We start from the raw sequence: 19,102 nt of genomic DNA, 5'->3' as shown, positions 1-19,102 counted from the left end.
CTCACCAGATGTCCTCACAGGCTTTCTCATTGAGATGCAAAAGTGTGAGAAGACACAAAAGGCGGACGGTTGTGTAATTCCACTCCCATGCAGAGACCAGAGCAAATTCCTAGAGCCGGAAAGCAGCATGGCATGGTGGTTGCCAGGGGCTCCAGGAGGCAGAGCGTGGGGAGCTATCGTGTGAGGGGCATAGGGTAAATAGCTAATGTCAGCCCAGATCCCAGCCCCCTGGAACCACTCCCAAGGCGCGCTTAGCTGCTCCCTAAGGGCCATCTTGCACACCCTGTGTTAGGTGTTATCTATATACCCTGATTTACATCCCAAGCTCTAGCCCCTGCCACCATTGCTGAAAGCCAGGTGGCCACATGGCCCAACCTCTGTGGTCAAGCTCCACCCCCATCCTAACGGGATTCCCTGCTCCTGCTCCCCTGCCCGCCCTCGGGCAAAGTTTTAAAAGGGCATGTTCCTTTCTCTAGCCTCCTCCTCTGGTCTCTTGGTTCTCTCCTGCCTGCTCTCCTCTTGGCTCTTCTCCTCCTCTCGTCTCTTCTCCCTCCTCTCTGTCTCTCTCTTATAGTCTCCCCCTCTCTTTCCCTTCGCTGCCCCTTCACTCCGGACTGTTGGATGTTCCCCAATAAACCCTTTCCCTAATTCCTGCATTCGGTGTGTTTTGTGATGGCTAACAATATATAACACCCTGCCTCCCAGGCTGAAGCCAGGAGCCTGGAGCTTCTGGGTCTCCCATGCGGGTGCAGGGGCCCAAGCACTTGGGCCATCTTCTACTGCTTTCCCAGGACATATAAGAGAGCTGGATAGGAAGTGCAGCAGCCGGGACTCGAACCGGCGCACCACAATTATGGCCCCCAAAAGGGGGTTTCATGGGTCCCACTCAAGGGCGGCTCCTACAAGGGGCAAGGCAGCCCAAGTAGAAAACGGCGGAGGCACCAGCGGGGATACAGAAGGGGAGCTGCGAAGAAGGGCGCAGTCGGGGAATGTTCCAGAGGCCCACAGCATTCCCTGGGGAGGTCAGCAGCCATGGCGGCTGTGCCGTGATGCAGGCACGGGGTCTGCAGGGAGGCTTGGACATAACCGAAGTCACTATCTAGAGTGGACAAAGACGCCGAGGGGCCCGGCTGCACTGCTCAGCGCGTCCGCGCGACCTGTTTGCACAGATGGGGCAGGGCCAGAGGGGAGAGAACGCTCTTTATCAGCTGCCCACACGCTGTGAGGCTGATGGCCAGTGGCTTGTTGGTGACCTGTCACGTACACCCAGCCAGTGACCCTTCACCACCTGGCCCAACTTAACAGAAGTTGACAGTGCGGTTTTCAGCGGTCTGCGAGCAGGGCTGGCCGCCCCAGGCCACGCCCCTCCAACCCTGGCTCCCCCAGGCCACACCCCTCAGCCTTGGCTCCCTCAAGGCCACGTCCTCAGCCCCAGCTCCCCAGGCCACGCCCCTTCAGCCCTGGCTCCCTCAGGCCACACCCTCTCAGCCTTGGCCTCTTCCACCCTGTGCTGCACCAGGTCCCGGACACTTCTCCCGGCTGCCTTGCTCTGACCTGCTCTATCCTCAGGCAACCACAGCAGCCCGTGGGGAGCCACAGCACAGAGAGGCCCTCACCCATGAAGGGGAAGGGGGGATAAACACGAACACCCCCCAAACAGGGAAAGGACCCATCTCATTGCAAAGACGCATAGATTGTGTTCATTGCCCAGTGGACAGCAGGCCGCAGGCAGAAACCACAGGAGTGGCTTGGTGCTGGGATGGGGGACACTGCGTGTGGGCACATGGGCATAACCTTTATTCCACTTTTCATCTCTTCAGTTTGCATGCTTTAAAATGCGCAATCAACGCATACACAGCCGAGTGATTGCTCCACACATGCTTTACTGATAAGCAGGGCTGTACATCGGGCTGTCCGGGCCCGCGGGAGGACCTGGGCCCACTAGCTCTTCACAGGATCCACGAGCTGACTGGACATTCCTTGTCTGGGTTCTCCAGCTCCACCACAGAGTAGCTGCAATTGTCCTTGTGGAAGATCTTCTTGCACTTTGTGGTATCAAAACCTCCGGGGATGGCAGCACTGTCATCGAGAAAAACCAAGCCCTGTTAGACAGGAAAAGACCCCCCCATGCCACCCCCACCCCAGCCCAGCCAGGGCCACACTGCAGTGGATCCTCTCCCGCCACCTTGCAACCGCCATCATCAACGGGAAGGCACCCTTTTTTGCTGTCAGCCCCACAGCGTGGCCCCCGGGCACCTGCACCTGCCCACTCTGCAGAGTCACACGGACTTTCCCTGCCGTCCATCGCGTAGCCTGTCTGGCCCACCCAAGACAGCCAGGAGTTCTGATAGCCCCAGAGGCAGGCCTGAGCTGCTCTGGGGCCAGGCAGGTGGCTCCAGCCTGGCTGTCCCTGGTGTCCCTGTTCAGGAAGTGGTCAGGAGAGGGGGAAGGGGGAGGTTGTCCCAAGCTTGGCAGGAAGGAAGTTAGAAGAGGAGCTATCTCAACCCACAGGAGCAAAGAGAGCCACTCCAGGCTGGGGTCATGGGGCCCAGGCAGGAGCTGATGACGACTGGGGACCACCTCCCTCAGAATATTCACCCCCATATTCAGTGGGACAAATAATTCGGGGGTCCATTGGTCCCTTGAAGCTCATGCATAAACCCTAAATTTAAACTGTCTCTGCCCAAAAGGTGCATACACACAGCCACTCCCCACCGCCCTCTGTGACAAAAGATGACCCTTCACTTTCCTTTCAACTGGCCACCAACAAAGCCAGGGCCTTCCTTCGATCTCAACTGCCTGACTCCTCCCAAGACACCTGAGGATGGCGCTCCGTCCGGGCCAGTGGTGGCAGGGCACTCGCACACCAATCTCCTGCTGGCTCGTGCTGCACGCGAGTGGAAGCAAACGCTGCAGACTTGACTTCAGCGCTGGGGTGCAGCACTGAATCTGTTTGAAGACTAAGGAATGGCTAGGTTGAAGTATAGGAGAATGTTTGCAAGAGTTTCGATGAGGTGCGAGAGGGTTAATGCTAGACTATTGAGTGGAAAACCCAGACTGCACAATTGCAACCTAGAGTTTGGTATCTGTCATGTAAAAAAAAATGTGTAGAAAGGAGTTGGGGGGCTGGCGTTGTGGCATAGCAGGTAAGGCCACCACCCGCAGGGCTGGCATCCCATATGGGTGCCAGTTTGAGACCCGGCTGCTCCTCTTCCCATCCAGCTCTCTGCTATGGCCTAGGAAAGCACTACAAGATGGCCCAAGTCCTTGAGCCCCTGCACCCATGTGGGAGACGAGGAAGAAGCTCCCGGCTTCGGATCCGTGCAGCTGCGGCCGTTGTGGCCATCTGGTGAGTGAACCAGCAGATGGAAGACCTCTCTCTCTCCCTCTTTCTCTTTCCCCTCTCCTCCCACCTGCCTCTCTGTGACTCTGTCTTTCACATGAGTAAATAAATCTTTAAAAACAAAAAAGGGAGTTGGAAGGAAATCAGGATAAAATACTAATCGTTATTACCTTCAAGCAGTGGGATTATAACTTTTTTTTATTCCTATGCTTTCCAATAGTGCTGTAATTACTATGTTTTATACTGAAAACTTGGGAAATTATTACTGAAACTTTTAATGTTAAAAATGGTTGTTTGGGCACCAGTGTTGTGGTATAGAGGGTTAAACAGCTACCTGTGATGCCAGTATTCCATGTGGGCACCAGTTCAAAGTCCTGGCTGCTCCACTTCCAATCCAGCTTTCTTCTAACACACTTGGGAAAGCAGTGAAAGATGACCCGAGAGCTGAAAGAAGCTCCTGGTTCCTGGCTTTGGTCTGGCCCAGCCTGGCTGTTGTCGCCATTTGGGGAGTGAACCACTGGATGGAAGATCTCTCTTGCTCTCTCTCCCTCTCTCTCTGTAACTCTGCCTTTCAAATACATAAATCACTTTTTTAAAAGAACGCTTACTGATAAAATTGAATCCAAGAATATTTTAAGTTAAAAAATATGGTTGCTTACGGGAGGGAATGTGAATGTTGTGACTGCTGTGGAAAACAGATGGGCAGTTTCTCAAAAAGTTAAAAAAAAATACACTCTATGAGACCCTGCCTCTCCACCCCAGGTATACGCCCCCGAAGTGACAGCAGGGACTCAACCATACTGTAGAGCAGCACCCACTATAGCCAAGAGGTGCAGGCAACCCACAGGTCCGTCAGCACAGGAACGGAAGTAAAATAGGCTATTCCGATAACACAGAATATTTTTCAGGCTTCAAAAGGAAAGGATTACTGAAAGAGGCTGCAACACGGCTGAACCCTGCAAACATGACGCTGAACGAAATACACAGAGTGCAAAAAGATAAAAGTTGTGCAATTCCATTTCCAAGAAAGATCTCCACTAGGCACATCCACAGGGACAGTAGATTAGTTGTTCTCAGGACTGGGGGAGGAGGAAGGGGAGGTAGGGCTGCATGCATGGGGAGTTTCAGTTTGGAGTCCCGGGAAAGTTCCAGAAATGGCAGTGATGGGTGCCTCTGGCTGTGCATGAACTTAACCGCCCTGAATTGTACACTTTGAAGTGGTGAAACTGGCAAATGTTTGGTCATATAGATTTTACCACAATAAAAAAATATTAAAAAGGAAAGTGGTTGTTGTTCAAGAGATATTCTTATTTTTTTAAAGTCTGTTGGTTTTCATCTACTTAAAAGGCAGAGCAACAGAGAGAGAATGTTCCATCTGCCGATTCACTGCCCCAGAAGCCCCCACAACCAGATTTGGGCCAGACCAAAGCCAGGGGCCTGGAACTCCATTTGGGTCTCCCACGTGGGAGTCAGGACCCCAAGCACTTGCTCTATTATCTGCTCTCTCCCAAGTGTGTTGGAACTAGAGCAGCCAGGACTGGAAACTGCACCCCAGTATGAAATGTGGGTGTCCCAAGTGGCAGTTTAACCTGCTGCACCTCAATGCTGGCCCCTAGGTGAGATTTTTTTTTTTTTTACAAGTTTTCAGTAGGAAATGAAATTGTGTAAATCTGTTGTCTGTGTGCAGGTACAGTTGCAGGGCAAAGGGCATATTACTGGATGCATATTTTCATTTAAATCTGACCCAATTCTGTAACTGAAACAGCTAAAGAGAGAATGAGAAGGGAAAACTGGAACATTAGGGGTACCCAGCGCTGGGGGATGGATGACCTTGGACCTTTGCCTCCACAGCTCACTCCCTCGCTGCAGTCAGAGAGCAGGGGCTGGGAGGTGGGGAGGCCAGGAGATCTCCCACCCCCTGATGGGGGCAGCCTCTGCCTGGGCCTCCAGCCCCAGGCTCCACTGCTACTGCCACTTGGAAATCTACCTGTGTCTCAAGTAAGGTGCAAGGATCCAGGAAATTTTCCCAAAGAAAGTTTCATCAAAATCTGTATTTTGCTCTGGTCAGGAGAGAGAGAGGAGTTCATGAGAAAAACAAACTTGGTAAGCAATGGAGCAATTCCAGGGAAGGGGTTGATTCTGAGCAGCAGGGAGAAGTGAGCATACTTCCTGTGGACAGGCAACATACCAGCAGAGAGGGAGAGGGCACCCTCACCCCAACCACGTGCTAGTTGCCATTCCAGGCTCAGGGCGCTCAGAACTGGCACAGAGAAGGCCTGACGTGTTTGCTGAGCAAATTGATTTTTATCTTTGGAGAGGCAGAGATGGGGGGGAGGGAGAGATTCCACCCGCTGGTTCACTTCCCAAATGCATGCAACAAGCCAGAGCTGAGTAAGCCCAAAGCCTGAAGCCAGGAACTCCGGGTGTCCACGGGGGCAGCAAGGACCCAAGCTCTGCCCTGCTGCTTCTCAGAACCCCTATTAGCAGGAAGCTGAAATCAGGAGTGTAGCCGGGATTTGAACCCAGGTACTCTACTGTGGGTTATGGGCATCCTAACCCAGGTCATCATGTTGCAGGAATTCTGGTGTCTGTGTTGCTAACGAGGTATTCCACGTGGACCAATCAGGGAAATGATGTTGGAGTAGCCTGTTTTGCACTGAAATTCAGAGTGCTCGACATGGTGTCTGTTCCTCCCTTCACCCCTCCCTCAGGGCCCCTGGAGGGTTACATCATGTATGTTTCTTCCTTTCTTGCCAAAGCCAATGGCTAACCCAGGTAAAGGATTTATGTGCAGGATCTCATTTAATTCTCACATCCACCTGTTTTACAGAGAGGCCTCTGAGACTCAGAGTCAGAACCTCCCCTGGGACCTCACAATGAGCACACAAAGGACTGGAGACTTGGGCTCAGCTCACTGTGACGCCCGCATCGAGGCTCTTCCCACCTCACCGCCTGGGGCAGCCCTGGCTGCTTTCTACCCGTGGTCCACGGGAACCTTAGGAGAGGGTCCCATGGAAGGGACGTGATGATACAGCACTGATGGGATGGGGATGCCAACACGGAGGTGCCCTCGGTGGGAGTAAGGCACAGTTCACCAGCCCTTAACCCAGCCAGGCACACCAGGGTCCTGCTGACACTCGACACAAGGGCGAATTCAAGGTTCTGGAGCCACAACATCAAGATTCAACTGGAACACACAGTGCCCCAGCCAGTGGATGCCTGGGAGCCTGCTCTGGGCGGGCAGCCAGCCAGAGGCCCGTTCCATATGCCTTTTGTTCCATTACGTACTTAGCATTGGCACCTGCTTCACAAATGTGAGTGGCACTTGCCAGCCATGCGAACTTCAATGAGATTCAAGTGTTCTGGTTTGGGTCATAAGATCACTCCCCTACTCCCTGGAGTTGTCATCAGATTCTTGGAGGCCCTGGTTAAAATGCAGGTTCCTGGGCTAACGCTGCAGCATGGTAGGCTAAATCTCTGCCTGTGGCACCAGCATCCCATATGGGCACCAGTTCAAGTCCCTGCTGCTCCACTTCTGATCCAGTTCCCTACTAATATGCCTGGAAAAGCAGCAGAGGATGGCCCAAGTGCTTGGACCCATGAACCTGTGTGGGAGACCTGGAAGAAGCTCCTGCCTCCTGCTTCGGATAGGCCCAACCCTGGCCATTGCGGCCATCTGGGGAGTGAAGATGGAAGATGGAAGATGGAAGACCTTTCTCTCTGTCTGTCCCTCTCTGTAACTCCACCTCTCAAATAAATAAATAAATAATTAAAAAAAAAAAATTCAGGTTCCGTGGTCCCTCCCCTATGGATTCTGATCAGAGGTCTGGGGTAAGGCCCAGGAATCTGCATTTCACCAGGCCTCCCAGAGGACTCTGTGACCAGCAAGCCTGGGGAAATCTGCTTTACACGCGTGCTCCCGTCAAGGCCACTCACGTGATTGTGGAACACCACAGGCCAGAGCTGATGTGGACGGCAGATGCATTGGGGCGGGGGCTAGGAGTAGGGTGGCTGGTGTGGACAGATCTGTGGGTATTTTGTGTTCTCTCCTCCCCAATACTAGACTTTGGTGTCTACAGCAATCCAGCAGAAAACATTTGCATGACCTTTGAGCTGACGTGGGTAGAACTCTCAGCAGCACAACATAGGGTTGACAGCACAAGGTACACACGCTGCTTCCTCATTCCTTACAGCTCACATCCAGCACCACCTGCTCCTCCTAGTGGCCAAGGCCAAGACTGCACCGATGGCTGGGCCAGCTTCTCCAGTAACATCGACCACTGCATAAGCTTTCCTGTCTCCAAGAACCCCTCCAGACACAGAGATTTAAGGCTAATGATACTGTGGCCAGTGCTGTGCTGCAGCAGGGAAAAGTGACACCTGTGGCACCGACATCCCATATGGGCGCCGGTTTAAGTCCCGGCTGCTCCTCTTCCCATCCAGCCCTCTGCTAATGGCCTAGGAAAGCAGTAGAAGATGACCTGAGCGCTTGGGAGACCCAGATGAAGTTCCAGGCCCCTGGTTTTGGCCTGGCCCAGCACTTGGTATTGTAACCATTTGAGGAGTGAACCAAGGGATGAAAGATTCTCTCTCTTCCCTGCCCTCTGTAACTCTGCCTCTCAAGTAAATAAATAAATATAATAATGGGAAAGACAGAGAGATCTTCCATCCACTGGTTCACTCCCCAAATGGCTGTAATGGCTGGAGCTGGGCCAGTCCGAAGCCAGGAGCCAGAAGCTTCCTCCAGGTCTCTCATGTGGGTGCAGGGGTCAAGTACATGAGTCATCCTCCACTGTTTTCCCTGGCCGTTAGCAGGGAGCTGGGATGGAAGTGCAATAGCTGGGACTTGAACTGGCACCCATATAGAATGCCAGCATGGCAGGTTGAGACTTAACCTACTACACCACAGCGTCAGCCCCAATAAATAAATCTTCTAAACAAAGAATAAGGAAACTGGGGTGGGCATTTGGGGGCTTAGAGGCTAAGCTGCTGGCTGAGTGGCCGCATCGCACATTTGAGTAGTGGGTTGAAGCCCAGCTCTGCTCTCAAGTCCAGCTTCCTGAGAATGCACACCCTGGGAGATAGCAGTGGTGGCTCAAGTGGCTGAGCCTTGCCACCAACATGGATTGGTTCCCACTCCCAGCATCTGTTGGCCTAACCCCAGACATAGCAGACATCTGGGGAGTGAACCAGCAGGTGGCAGCTCGCTCTGCCTGTCTGTCTCTCAAATAAATGAAACAAATACTTTTTAAAGAGAAGGTATTGACCAAGTTCCAAAAGCAACATAAAGGAAATAAAACTGAAGCAGCCAAGTGTACAGCAGCAGACGGATGGCTAAGCAAAATACGCAGAATGAAGTGTTAGTCCACCTTTGAATAGGAAGGAACTTCTGATACCGGCTACAACGTGGGTGAATTCGGAGGACGCTACCCTCTGTGAAGCAGCCAGTCGCAAGAGGACAGACACGTGCATGATCCCACTTACATGTGGAGCCTGGAACAGTCACATTCATAGAGACAGATGGTGTTTGCCAAGCCCCAAGGGCAGTGTTTTTGTTTTTTAATTTAAGATTTATTTTATTTATTTGAAAGACAGAGTTACAGAGAGAGGTAGAGACAGAGAGAGAGATCTTCCATCCACTGGTTCACTCCCCTGATGGCCACAACGGCTGGAGCTGGGCCTATCTGAAGCCAGGAGCCAGGATCCTCCTTTGGGTCTCCCACATGGGTGCAGGACCCCAAGGACTTGGGCCATCTTCTACTGCTCTCCCAGGCCATAGCAGAGAGCTGGATTGGAAGAGGAGCAGCCGGGACTAAAACCGGTGCCTATATGGGATTCCAGGGCTTCAGGCCAGGGTGTTAACCCACTGCAGCACAGCACGGGCCCCTGCGAGGGCAGTGTTAACTGGGTGCAGAATCCCAGTTCTGCAGGATGAAGGGCACTGGGGGGGGGGGGGATGGCAGCACAACACAGTGAATTTATTTGACGCCACTGAAGTGTATACTTACAAATGGCTGAAACGGTACGTTTAATGTGCTACGTATTCCACCACAAGCCAAAGAAGGGAGAGAGGAGTGAGCATTCAGCCTAGTGGTTAAGATACCCCTGGGGTTGCCTGCATTCCATGTTGGAGTCCCTGGGTTGGGGTTCCAGTTCAAGAGTCCAGCTTCTTGCTAATGCACACCCCGGGAAACAGCAAGTGAGAGCTCAAGTCCTTGGGTCCCTGCCACCCATATGGGAGTCTGGCAGACCTGGATTCAGTTCCTGGCTCCCTGACCCAGTCTTGGCAGGAAGGCATTTGGGGAGTGAACTGACACGAGGGAGATCTCTCTGTGTGTGTGTCTCTCTGTATGTGTGTAATTAATTACATAAAGAATAAAAGAAATAGGACTGGAAACAACTTCCACCCCTCAACCCCCGCCACCACATCAAGAGCGAATGTGAACTGTGGCCATTGGGTGACGAGGATGAGTCCCTGTGAGGTCGGTACCCAATGCACCGCTGGTGGAAGACACTGCTGACAGGGACTGTGCATGTATGGGGCAGAGGTGTGTGAGAAATCGCTCCAGCTCTGCTCAACTTTGCTGGGAATCTAAGAGGCTCTTAAAAAAAAGCATATTTAAAACAAACAAGGACCCCCCAGATTAACAGGGTTTCCAAAGAAGGAGCGGTGCTGCTCCTCTCTCCGCCACCACCCGCGAGACTCACGTGTTGCAGCAATGAATCCCAGTCGCGTCACAACTACATGTGTAACAGTTCTCGGTCTTCCACGCCACGTTCAGCTTGTGTGTGACTCCATCGAGGTCCCTGCATTCTAAGACAACACACGCGGCATCATCGGGAGCATTGGCAGGAGCAGGGCACACGAGGACAGGGAGGCCAGCCCCCTGCCATGTGACCATGGTGTCCGGGAAAGGTGCTGCTGTGCTCACCACGGCTGCCGTGCAGCACCTGCCGTTGGTGATGTTTTGTCACAAAGCTTGAATCCCTGCAGGTTTTATTTCCGGACAGACATTTGGAGATACAAAGCCCTCCTCTTTAATCAGACAGCTAGGCCAAGCATGGGGCTCTGTGGGGCCAAGTTCTCTCCTGCTGGCTTCTCTCTGCAGAAATACCTCAGCACACCACCCCCCTTTGTTTTGCATCGGTGGTCCCTAACCCTGGGTGAACATGTGACACATACTGGGCACTTCAAAGCCACCTACAGGGACCTGTGAGAGGCCGGCATCCCATATGGGTGTTGAGTCCCAGCTGCTCTACTTCCTACCCAGCACCCTCCTAATGTGCTTGGAGAAGCAGTGGAAGATGGCTCAATTAGTTGGGCCCCTGGCAGTCAACATGGGGAAACTCAGATAGAGAAGTAAACCAGTGGGTGGAAGCGATCTCTCGCCCCACTCTCACCCTTTCTCTCTGTCCCTTCCTCTCTTTCTGTAACTCTGCCTTTAAAATACATAAGATAATTTTTTTAAAAAAATCGAACACTTGGAGGTGGGCATTTGGGCTCTCTCAGGAGTGGACCAGTCAGGGTTTGGAAGCTCACTGTTTCTGTCACTTTCTCTCCCTGTTCCATTGCCTATCAAATAAATAAAATAGATAATGGAAAATTTGAAATAAAAAAAAAGCATTTACAACTGGGACCCACCCTAGAACAAGGGAATCAGAGTCTCTGGGTGTGAAGCCCAGGCCACCACATGTTTAAGAAAATCCCCAGGGCCGCCACTGTGGTGCTGTTAATGCCCTGGCCTGTAGCGGGTTAATGCCCTGGCCTGCAGTGCCGGCATCCCATATGGGCACCAGTTTGAGACCCGGCTGCTGCACTTTTGATCCAGTTCTCTGCTATGGCCTGGGAAAGCAGTAGAAGACGACCCAAGTTTTTGGGCCCCTGCACCCATGTGGGAGACCTGGAAGAAGCTCCTGGCTCCTGACTTCGGATCAGTGCAGCTCTGGCCGTTGCAGCCATCTGGGTAGTGAATCAACAAATGGAAGACTATCTCTCTCTCTCTCTCTCTCTCTCTCTCTCTCTCCTCTCTCTGTGTAACTCTTTCAAATAAAATAAATAAATCTTTAAAAAAAGGAAAGAAACTCCCCAAGAATTCAAATGTTTAACCAAGGGTATGATCCTCTGCTTTGCATCCATGTGGTCCCAGTGTCCTGGAACGACCAGCTGCAACATCACCTGGGGTGGCATGAGACGTGCAGACTCCCACATCTGCCAGCAGAGCCACTAACCCAGGGCTGTGCCCCACTTCACAGTCAAACAAGGAGCTTTTATTCTATTTTATTTTTGAGCGACATATGGTGCTCCCATCTGCTGATGCACTCCCAAAGGCCCACCGCAACCTTGGTGTGGCCCAGGGCCAAAGCTGGGAGCCCAGAACTCCATCCAGGTCTCCCACATGGGCTGCAAGGATCCAATGAATTGAGCCATCACGTGCTGCCTCCCAGGATGCACAACAGACTTGAACCCAGGCACTTTAGTATGGGATACAGGGTCCCAAGCCACAGTGTAACTATTAAGCCAAATGCTCACCCCATCAAGGAGCTTTTTTTTTCTTTTTTCTTCTTCTTTTTTTTTTTGACAGGCAGAGTGGACAGTGAGAGAAAGAGAGAGACAGAGAGAAAGGTCTTCCTTTTTCTGTTGGTTCACCCTCCAATGGCCACTGCAGCCGGCTCGCTGTGGCCAGCGCACCACGCTGATCCGAAGGCAGGAGCCAGGTGCCTCCTCCTGGTCTCCCATGTGGGTCCAAGGCCCGACTTGGGCCATTCTCCACTGCCCTCCTGGGCCACAGCAGAGAGCTGGCCTGGAAGAGGGGCAACCAAGACAGAATCTGGTGCCCCGACCGGGACTAGAACCCAGTGTGCCGGCGCTGCAGGAGGAGGATTAGCCTATTGAGCCGCGGCGCCGGCCCCATCAAGGAGCTTTTAATGTGCAGCTCAGACCCCAGCGATTCTCATTTGCCTACCTGGTCTTATATTGGATGGGACTTGAGCGCTCGTGAATTTCAAAAGAAGAAAAAAGTCAACTCTCACCCAGCTAGGGTTAAGTTGGGATCCTTTTGACACCATTTCTGTATTTGCCCTGACCCTCTTTCATATGCAGATTCAAAGGTGTTCAGCACCAGCACACAGGTCACATCTCCCAGGCTGCAGTGACATGATCAACACTGGAGAATGGGGACTCACCATCAGGGGGATCCTCCGGGTTCTTGTCGTAGAGTTCGACATAGCACTGCGTGTTGCACAACATCAAGAGGCTGGCGAAGACCACAAGGCTGCCCAGCAGAGTGTTCTGTAACATGAAGAGGAGTGAGGATGGAGCATGAATGAATCCAGGGGGTTGGGTCCTGGCAGGTGTACGAAGGTGGAGCTGCCACCCTCATGGAGCAAGACCTGTGCAAGTCTGGAGCATGAGCCAAAGAAAGACTGAGTTGTGAGCTCAAGGTCCCGGAGCTATGATGCCCATGTGCTACTTATCACAGAAGTGGTCGGGGAAGCCTTTCTGGATAGGGTCGTTTTTAGCAAGAATCTGCAAGAGTGAAGGGGTGGAAGAGTTTCAGGAAGAGATAAAGGGGAAGAAAATCTGGCTGGGGGCTTTCTGGGGCCAGCTGGGTCAGCCGGGGGTCCCAGAGGAAAGACAGATGCAAGCAAAGCTGCGAGCATGAGGATCTGATGATTTTTTTCATTTTCTAGATGACAAAGGCATCGCTGGCGACCGTATGAACAGACCAACCGATCTAGGCTGAAATCAAGGCAAGGAGAAGAATCAGGTTACTCTTGTCATCTTTCCTGGATAAACTACACAAACTAACTTTAAAATGGGAATTTCCAGGAATCTTCTAAAACAAAGATGGGGTGAGAGTACTTAAGAATATTTATTTGAAAGACAGAGTGAGAGAGAGAGAGAGAGAGAGAGAGAGAGAGAGAGATAGGGAGAGATCTTCCATCTGCTGGTTCACTCCTCACATGGCCCCAACAGCAGAGGCTGGGCCAGGCTGAAGCCAGGAGCCAGGAACTCCACCTGGGTCTCCCATATAGGTGACAGGAGCCCAAGTACCTGATCCACCTTCCACTGCCTTCCCAGGAGCATTAGCAGGGAGCTGGGGCAGAAGCAGAGCAGCCTGGACCCAAGCCAGCACTGGACACAGGATGCTAGCCTGGTAATCCACAGTTGAATCCTCTGTGCCACAACTCCCACCTCGTACTATCTCTTTTTGCACTAAAGTTATGTGTTTTAAAGGCTTTATATGTAATGTTCACACATAAAAAAACTTGAAGTGCTTTTCTCTAATTGAAAAATGCAAAGAATTCAAAAATAAGGCTTTCAATATTTGAAAACAGTACAGATTGACAAAAATGTCTGTAGTCTGTCATGAGAACTACACCAACAAATACAAACAGGATACATGACAGATTTATCCTGCAATAACTTAGGTTACAAAGTACATTGACTAAAATGCACAAACTTTTGTACATTCTAAACTACAGGATTTTTCTTCTTTTTTTTTTTTGTTGTTTCTGCAGAATCCTTAAAACCTGCAACACTTAAAAGTTGTTAGCCTGTGGCTGGCTCTGTGGCATAGCAGGTAAAGCCACCGCCTGCAGTGCTGGCATCCCGTATAGGGGCTGATTTGAGTGCCAGCTGCTCCACTTCCGATCCAGCTCTCTGCTGTGGCCTGGGAAAGCAGTACAAGATGGCCCATGTCCTTGGGTCCCTGCACCCACGTGAGAGACCTGGAAGAAGCTCCTGGTTCCTGGCTTCAGATCTGCCCAGTTCCAGCTGTTGCAGCCTTTTGGGGGGTGCACCAGTGGATAAAAGACCCTCTCTCCCTCTGACTGTCTGTAACTTCCACCTCTCAAATAAATAAGTACATCTTTAAAAAATAAGGCATTTCACACCCATGCATAGACACAAAGAAACATGATGAGCAAGCATGAGAAAAAGTTCAACTTACTGAAAACAAACAAACAAAAAATGTAAAATGCGTATAAAATAGAACCATAATGGTATGGCGAGAATAACCATTTAATTTATAACACCCAGAGGGAAACAGATGCATGGGTGAGACGTGAGAGGCACAAGGGCTGGTCGGCTGGAACAGTGGTTAGGGCACGCAATTTGAGAGCGTGCTTCAAACTCCTTAACACCGTTTACAACGCCAATCTTCACTTCTTCACTTCCCAGACTTGATCTTTAGAACAGACTCCTCCCCGCAGCAGTGGGAAATGGAAAAACACCACTCGCCCAAGAACAGAGCTGGTTAAGAACCAGGGGTGATTCAGAAAAGCACCTGGCAAGTGGGCGGGGCCAGTGGTAGCAGGACCTGAGCGAAGGGCTCCCTGGGGCACTCAGGGAGATGAAGACTTCACTGGATGTGACTCCTGGGGGCGCTGGAGATGCACGAGACTGAATGACAGTGACCCACGGGAGATCACCATACTAAGAGGGTGCATTACCCAGGCGACAGTGTCTCAGAAACAGCCTGCTCCCCTGCCGCACCCAAAAGTTACAGAGTTTGTCTTGCATGCAAGCTATGCTTTGAATGCCGTCACCCAAACTCCTGTAAAAATTCAATCCACGTGGGAAGGCACTAACAGGTGGGACACCCACCCCCCCCCAGAGGTGATTAGCTCATGTGAGTGGAGCATTCATGAGTTCACGGACTAAGGGATCTGGGGGCTGGCACTGTGATGCAGTAAGTTAAGGTATTATTTGGGACATCCTCTATCAGAGTGCTGGTTCGAGTCCCAGCTGCTCCACTTTTGATTCACCTCCCTGCAATTGTGCCTGGGTTCCTGCCACCCACATGGGTAGACCTAGATGAAGCTCCAGCTCCTGGCTTCGCCTGGCCCAGTCTTGGCTGTTGCAGATATTTGGAGAGTGAGCCAATGGATGGAAGAGCTCTTTTTGTCTCTCCCCTTCTCTCTGTCACTCTGCCTTTCAAATTAATAAGATAGGAGCCGGTATTGTGGTGCAGGGGGTTAAGCCTCCACCTGCAATACTGGCATCACATAGGGGCATGGTTTGAATCCCAGCTGCTCCACTTCCAATCCAGCTCCCTGCTAATGTGCCTGGGAAAGCAGCAGAGGGTGGCCCTTCAAGTAGTTGGGCACCCGCTGCTCACATGGGAAAGCCAGATGGAGTTCCAGGCTTCTGGCTTCAGCCTAGCCCAGTCCCTTTGGGGAGTGAAACAGCAGATGAAAGATTCTCTCTCTCTCTTCTCTCTCTTCCTCCTCCTCCTCCTCTCTCTGTAGCTCTGCCTTTCAAATAAGTAAATAAATGTTAAAAAACAAAAACCCTGTTCTCACTGCAGACCAATCACATCCGAGCGTCTGGGAGCTCCTGTCAGTATTTTTCAAGGTTTCCCAGGTGATCCTGCTGCAGAGAGCAACCCCTGGCTTTGCACTCAGCTCCCCTATAGGCTTGCAGTCTCTTCCAGTCCCCAGGCTCAGTTTATCTATAAAATGGTGCAATGATTGGTCCAGCATTGCATTCCATCTCATCAGTCACTCAAATAGGCCCCAAGAATCAGAGACACATGAGACCTCACTGAACCCCAGCGTTTCTAGAGCGACTCAGATCTTAGGGAACTCGTTAGGATTTCCCAGAGTCCCCAGACCCTTTTTCTACTCTACATGTTGAATTGCAAGTCACATGCAGAAGATTCCTAACTAGGTCCACTCACCATTAAATGCATCCCGTGTGCTCCAGTACAAGTAGAAATGAAATAAGGAAGACACTTCCCCCCTCCTTTCTGGTATCTATGTATGCACTCAGTTACCTACCATTGCGGTGAGCAGAGTTCCTTACAGACAGGTGCATCCAGGACAAGTCACGCCACACTTTTATACAGGAAGGGACAATTACACACACACACACACACACCTGCCGCCCCGCCACCAGCAGCACAAAACATCATTCAAGAAAGTAACACGCCAAGAACACCTCAAGTGTTTGCAGAGGGCTGCGCTCAGCTGAGTTACGATGATTCATAAAGCAAGCCTCCACCCCAAATAAGTGTTTACCTTTGTCCCCACCCCAACTGCATTTCCCCTTGACCTGAAAGGGTGGGGGAGGAGAGCACTCCCTTCACAGAGCCATCACTCTGCGCTGGGCATGTGACACCTTCTTACTTGAATTTCTTATTTAATTTATTTTTTTGAGAGGCAGAGTTAGTGAGAGAGAGAGACAGAGAGAAAGGTCTTCCTTTTTCCATTGGTTCACCCCTCAAATGGCTGCTACTGCTGACGCACTGTGCTGATCCAAAGCCAGGAGCCAGGTGCTTATTCTGGTCTCCCATGCGGGTGCAGGGCCCAAGCACTGGGCCATCCCCCACTGCACTCCCAGGCCACAGCAGAGAGCTGGACTGGAAGAGGAGCAACTGGGACAGAATCCGGCACCCCGACCGGTACTAGAACCCGGGGTGCCGGCGCCGCAGGCGGAGGATTAGCCTATTGAGCCGCGGTGCCGGCCCTTACTTCATTTTATGCACAAAGAAATGGAAGTCCAGAAATGCCAGCCCCGACAGCCAGGTCATGAAGCCGGGTTTTGTGGAGGAGTAAGAACAGTCCAAGGGATCAACCCCGCCCCCCGCCCTGGCCTACCAGGCCTGGAGCTGTGGCCCAGCTGGCACCACCTTTAGAGTGTGGCAGGAGAGAGCAGCAGTGTTCCAATCCATCACCCTTGGCCTGGGAGCACAGCTTCCCCTTGACAAGCCACGTGGCTCTGTCCACTTGACCTTGACCTTTCTAAAGTCAAGGTTTCTAAAGTCCACTTGAACTTTCTAAAGCTTTTTTTTTTTTTTGGACAGGCAGAGTGGACAGTGAGAGAGAGAGAGAGACAGAAAAAAGGTCTTCTTTTTGCCGTTGGTTCACCCTCCAATGGCCGCCACGGCCGGCGTGCTGCGGCCGGTGGACCGCGCTGATCCAAAGGCAGGAGCCAGGTGCTTCTCCTGGTCTCCCATGGGGTGCAGGGCCCAAGCACTTGGGCCATCCTCCACTGCCTTCCCGGGCCACAGCAGAGAGCTGGCCTGGAAGAGGGGCAACGGGGACAGAATCCGGCGCCCTGACCAGGACTAGAACCCAGTGTGCCGGCGCCACAAGGCAGAGGATTAGCCTGTTGAGCCACGGCACTGGTCTCTAAAGCTCTTGTTGAGTCTTCTTTTTTAAAAAAAAAATTATTATTTTTCATTTATTTGAAAAGCAGAGTTACAGAGGAGAAAGAGATTTTCCATGTGCTGGTTCACTCCCTGAGATGATCACACAATCGGGACTGGGCCAGGTCAAAGCCAGGAGCCTAGAACTCCATTTGGGCCTCCTGCACGGGTGGCAGGGGCCTAGCCCTTTCCCAGGTGCATTAGCAAGGAGCTGGACCAGAAGTGGAGAAGCTGGGATTTGAACCAGCGCCCCTATGTGATGCTGGCGTCACAGGCAGCAGCTTTGATGCTGAGCCACAATGCTGGCCCAGTCTTCAGTCTTGGCTCCCTGCTGTGTCAACCCGGCCTTCTTTCGCGCTGCTCAAGAATGATCTCCTTAAAGGAATCCCTGCTCACCCTCAGGATGGCCTTTCAGGGTGGCGACAGGCAGAACCACCTGGTGTGTTAGCTATGCATTTGCTCAGGCTGCCGGACAGAACAGAACAGACTGGGCGGCTTGCACAGTCATTTATTTGCTCATGGTTTTGGGGACTGGAAATCAATCCAGAGTCAGGCAGTGAGGCAGATGCGGGTCCTTCAGGGGCCTCTGTTCTTGGTTTGCAGAGGCTCGCCCTCTTGCGGTCTCTTCCCATGGTACCCATTCCCTCTTCCTATAGCAACCCTGGTCCTATCGAATTAGGGCCCACCCTGACTATCTCATCGCTCCTTAATCACCTGCTTAGAGGCAGCCATATGTCCAATGCAATCATATTCTGAGGTCCTGAGGGCTAGTTTTCAATCCATGGATTTTGGGTGGACACAGTGGAGGCCATAACACCGTGGGATCCCCCCCACCCCTGGAGCTCCCTAGTGTCTGAGATTCAATCACTGGTTCCCCTCTGCCCACAGATGAGAGCTCAGACTCAGCCAGTGGCTCCACAGAGCTCTGTAGAGCTGGCCAGGGGATCTGTCCCAGTGCCAGCCTCAACTACCCCCAAATCCAGCCTCAGCACCCAATGCAGGGTAGGTTCACTCCCTGCTCTCATGCAGAGCTGCAGAGCTGGCTGCCTCTGAGAGAGAGAGAGAGAGAGAGAGAGAGAGAGAGAGAGAGAGAGAGAGAGAATGGAGAGGCGGCGAGGGGAGGAGAGGGGAGGGGGGCCGGTTGCCTCTGTAAAGATGGAAGTTGAGATAGGATCAAAACTAAACATGAGTAGAGCGCTGGCTCCTTGGACAGGGGGTTTCTGGCACTCAGTTCATTTGTGGGAGTCCAATGACGGACATGGTAGCAGGGTTGTACCACCACAGCCGTGTGGCTGTGGGGTTTCGGTGATCTACCCAGCCTTCTGGCAACCAAACCAGGGTCTCCGGCCTTTCTCAGAGCCTGTGAGCTCCCTGGCATTCTTTAATAAAATTCCAGCAGGTTCTGTTGTGTGCAACTCTGTGACCATCAAGTTCTTCTCGCTGGTGTCCCTCCAGTAATTGACACCTTGCCCAGCGAAGCACAGCTGTGCGGGATAGGCTCCCATCTGGGTTAGTACAGAGGTTCTCAAGCAGGAGATGTCTCCGTGGTACCAGCCCCATAGCCTTGCTACAAGGAGCCTCTCTGCCTCTCAGCGGGCACTGGCAG

At 52.1% G+C, this 19,102-nt stretch overlaps 1 protein-coding gene across 1 annotated transcript; it reads right to left on the bottom strand.

Annotated features, from left to right (window-relative positions):
- Positions 1-1,865: 1,865 nt before the first annotated feature.
- MSMB (microseminoprotein beta) lies at positions 1,866-12,594 on the bottom strand. Its single transcript, XM_062215175.1, has 3 exons — positions 12,527-12,594; positions 10,052-10,157; positions 1,866-2,079 (listed from the first exon to the last, which is right to left on the bottom strand). Exons 1-3 carry the CDS (start codon positions 12,588-12,590, stop codon positions 1,950-1,952), a joined length of 300 nt encoding a protein of 99 aa, XP_062071159.1. The 5' UTR covers positions 12,591-12,594; the 3' UTR covers positions 1,866-1,949.
- Positions 12,595-19,102: the final 6,508 nt, after the last annotated feature.

The sequence above is a fragment of the Lepus europaeus genome, chromosome 17 (genome assembly GCF_033115175.1).
Source record: "Lepus europaeus isolate LE1 chromosome 17, mLepTim1.pri, whole genome shotgun sequence".
NCBI lineage: Eukaryota > Metazoa > Chordata > Mammalia > Lagomorpha > Leporidae > Lepus > Lepus europaeus.
The sequence above is the reverse complement of the archived record's forward strand: the minus strand, read 5'-3'. Positions and strand labels throughout refer to the sequence as shown.

Coding starts and splice junctions, on each gene's coding strand:
- MSMB (XM_062215175.1), bottom strand. CDS start 12,590: ATGTTGTGCAACACGCAGTGCTATGTCGAACTCTACGACAAGAACCCG. Junction 10,158..12,526: donor CCCGGAGGATCCCCCTGATG/GTGAGTCCCCAT, acceptor GTGTTGTCTTAG/AATGCAGGGACCTCGATGGA. Junction 2,080..10,051: donor GGGATTCATTGCTGCAACAC/GTGAGTCTCGCG, acceptor TCTCGATGACAG/TGCTGCCATCCCCGGAGGTT.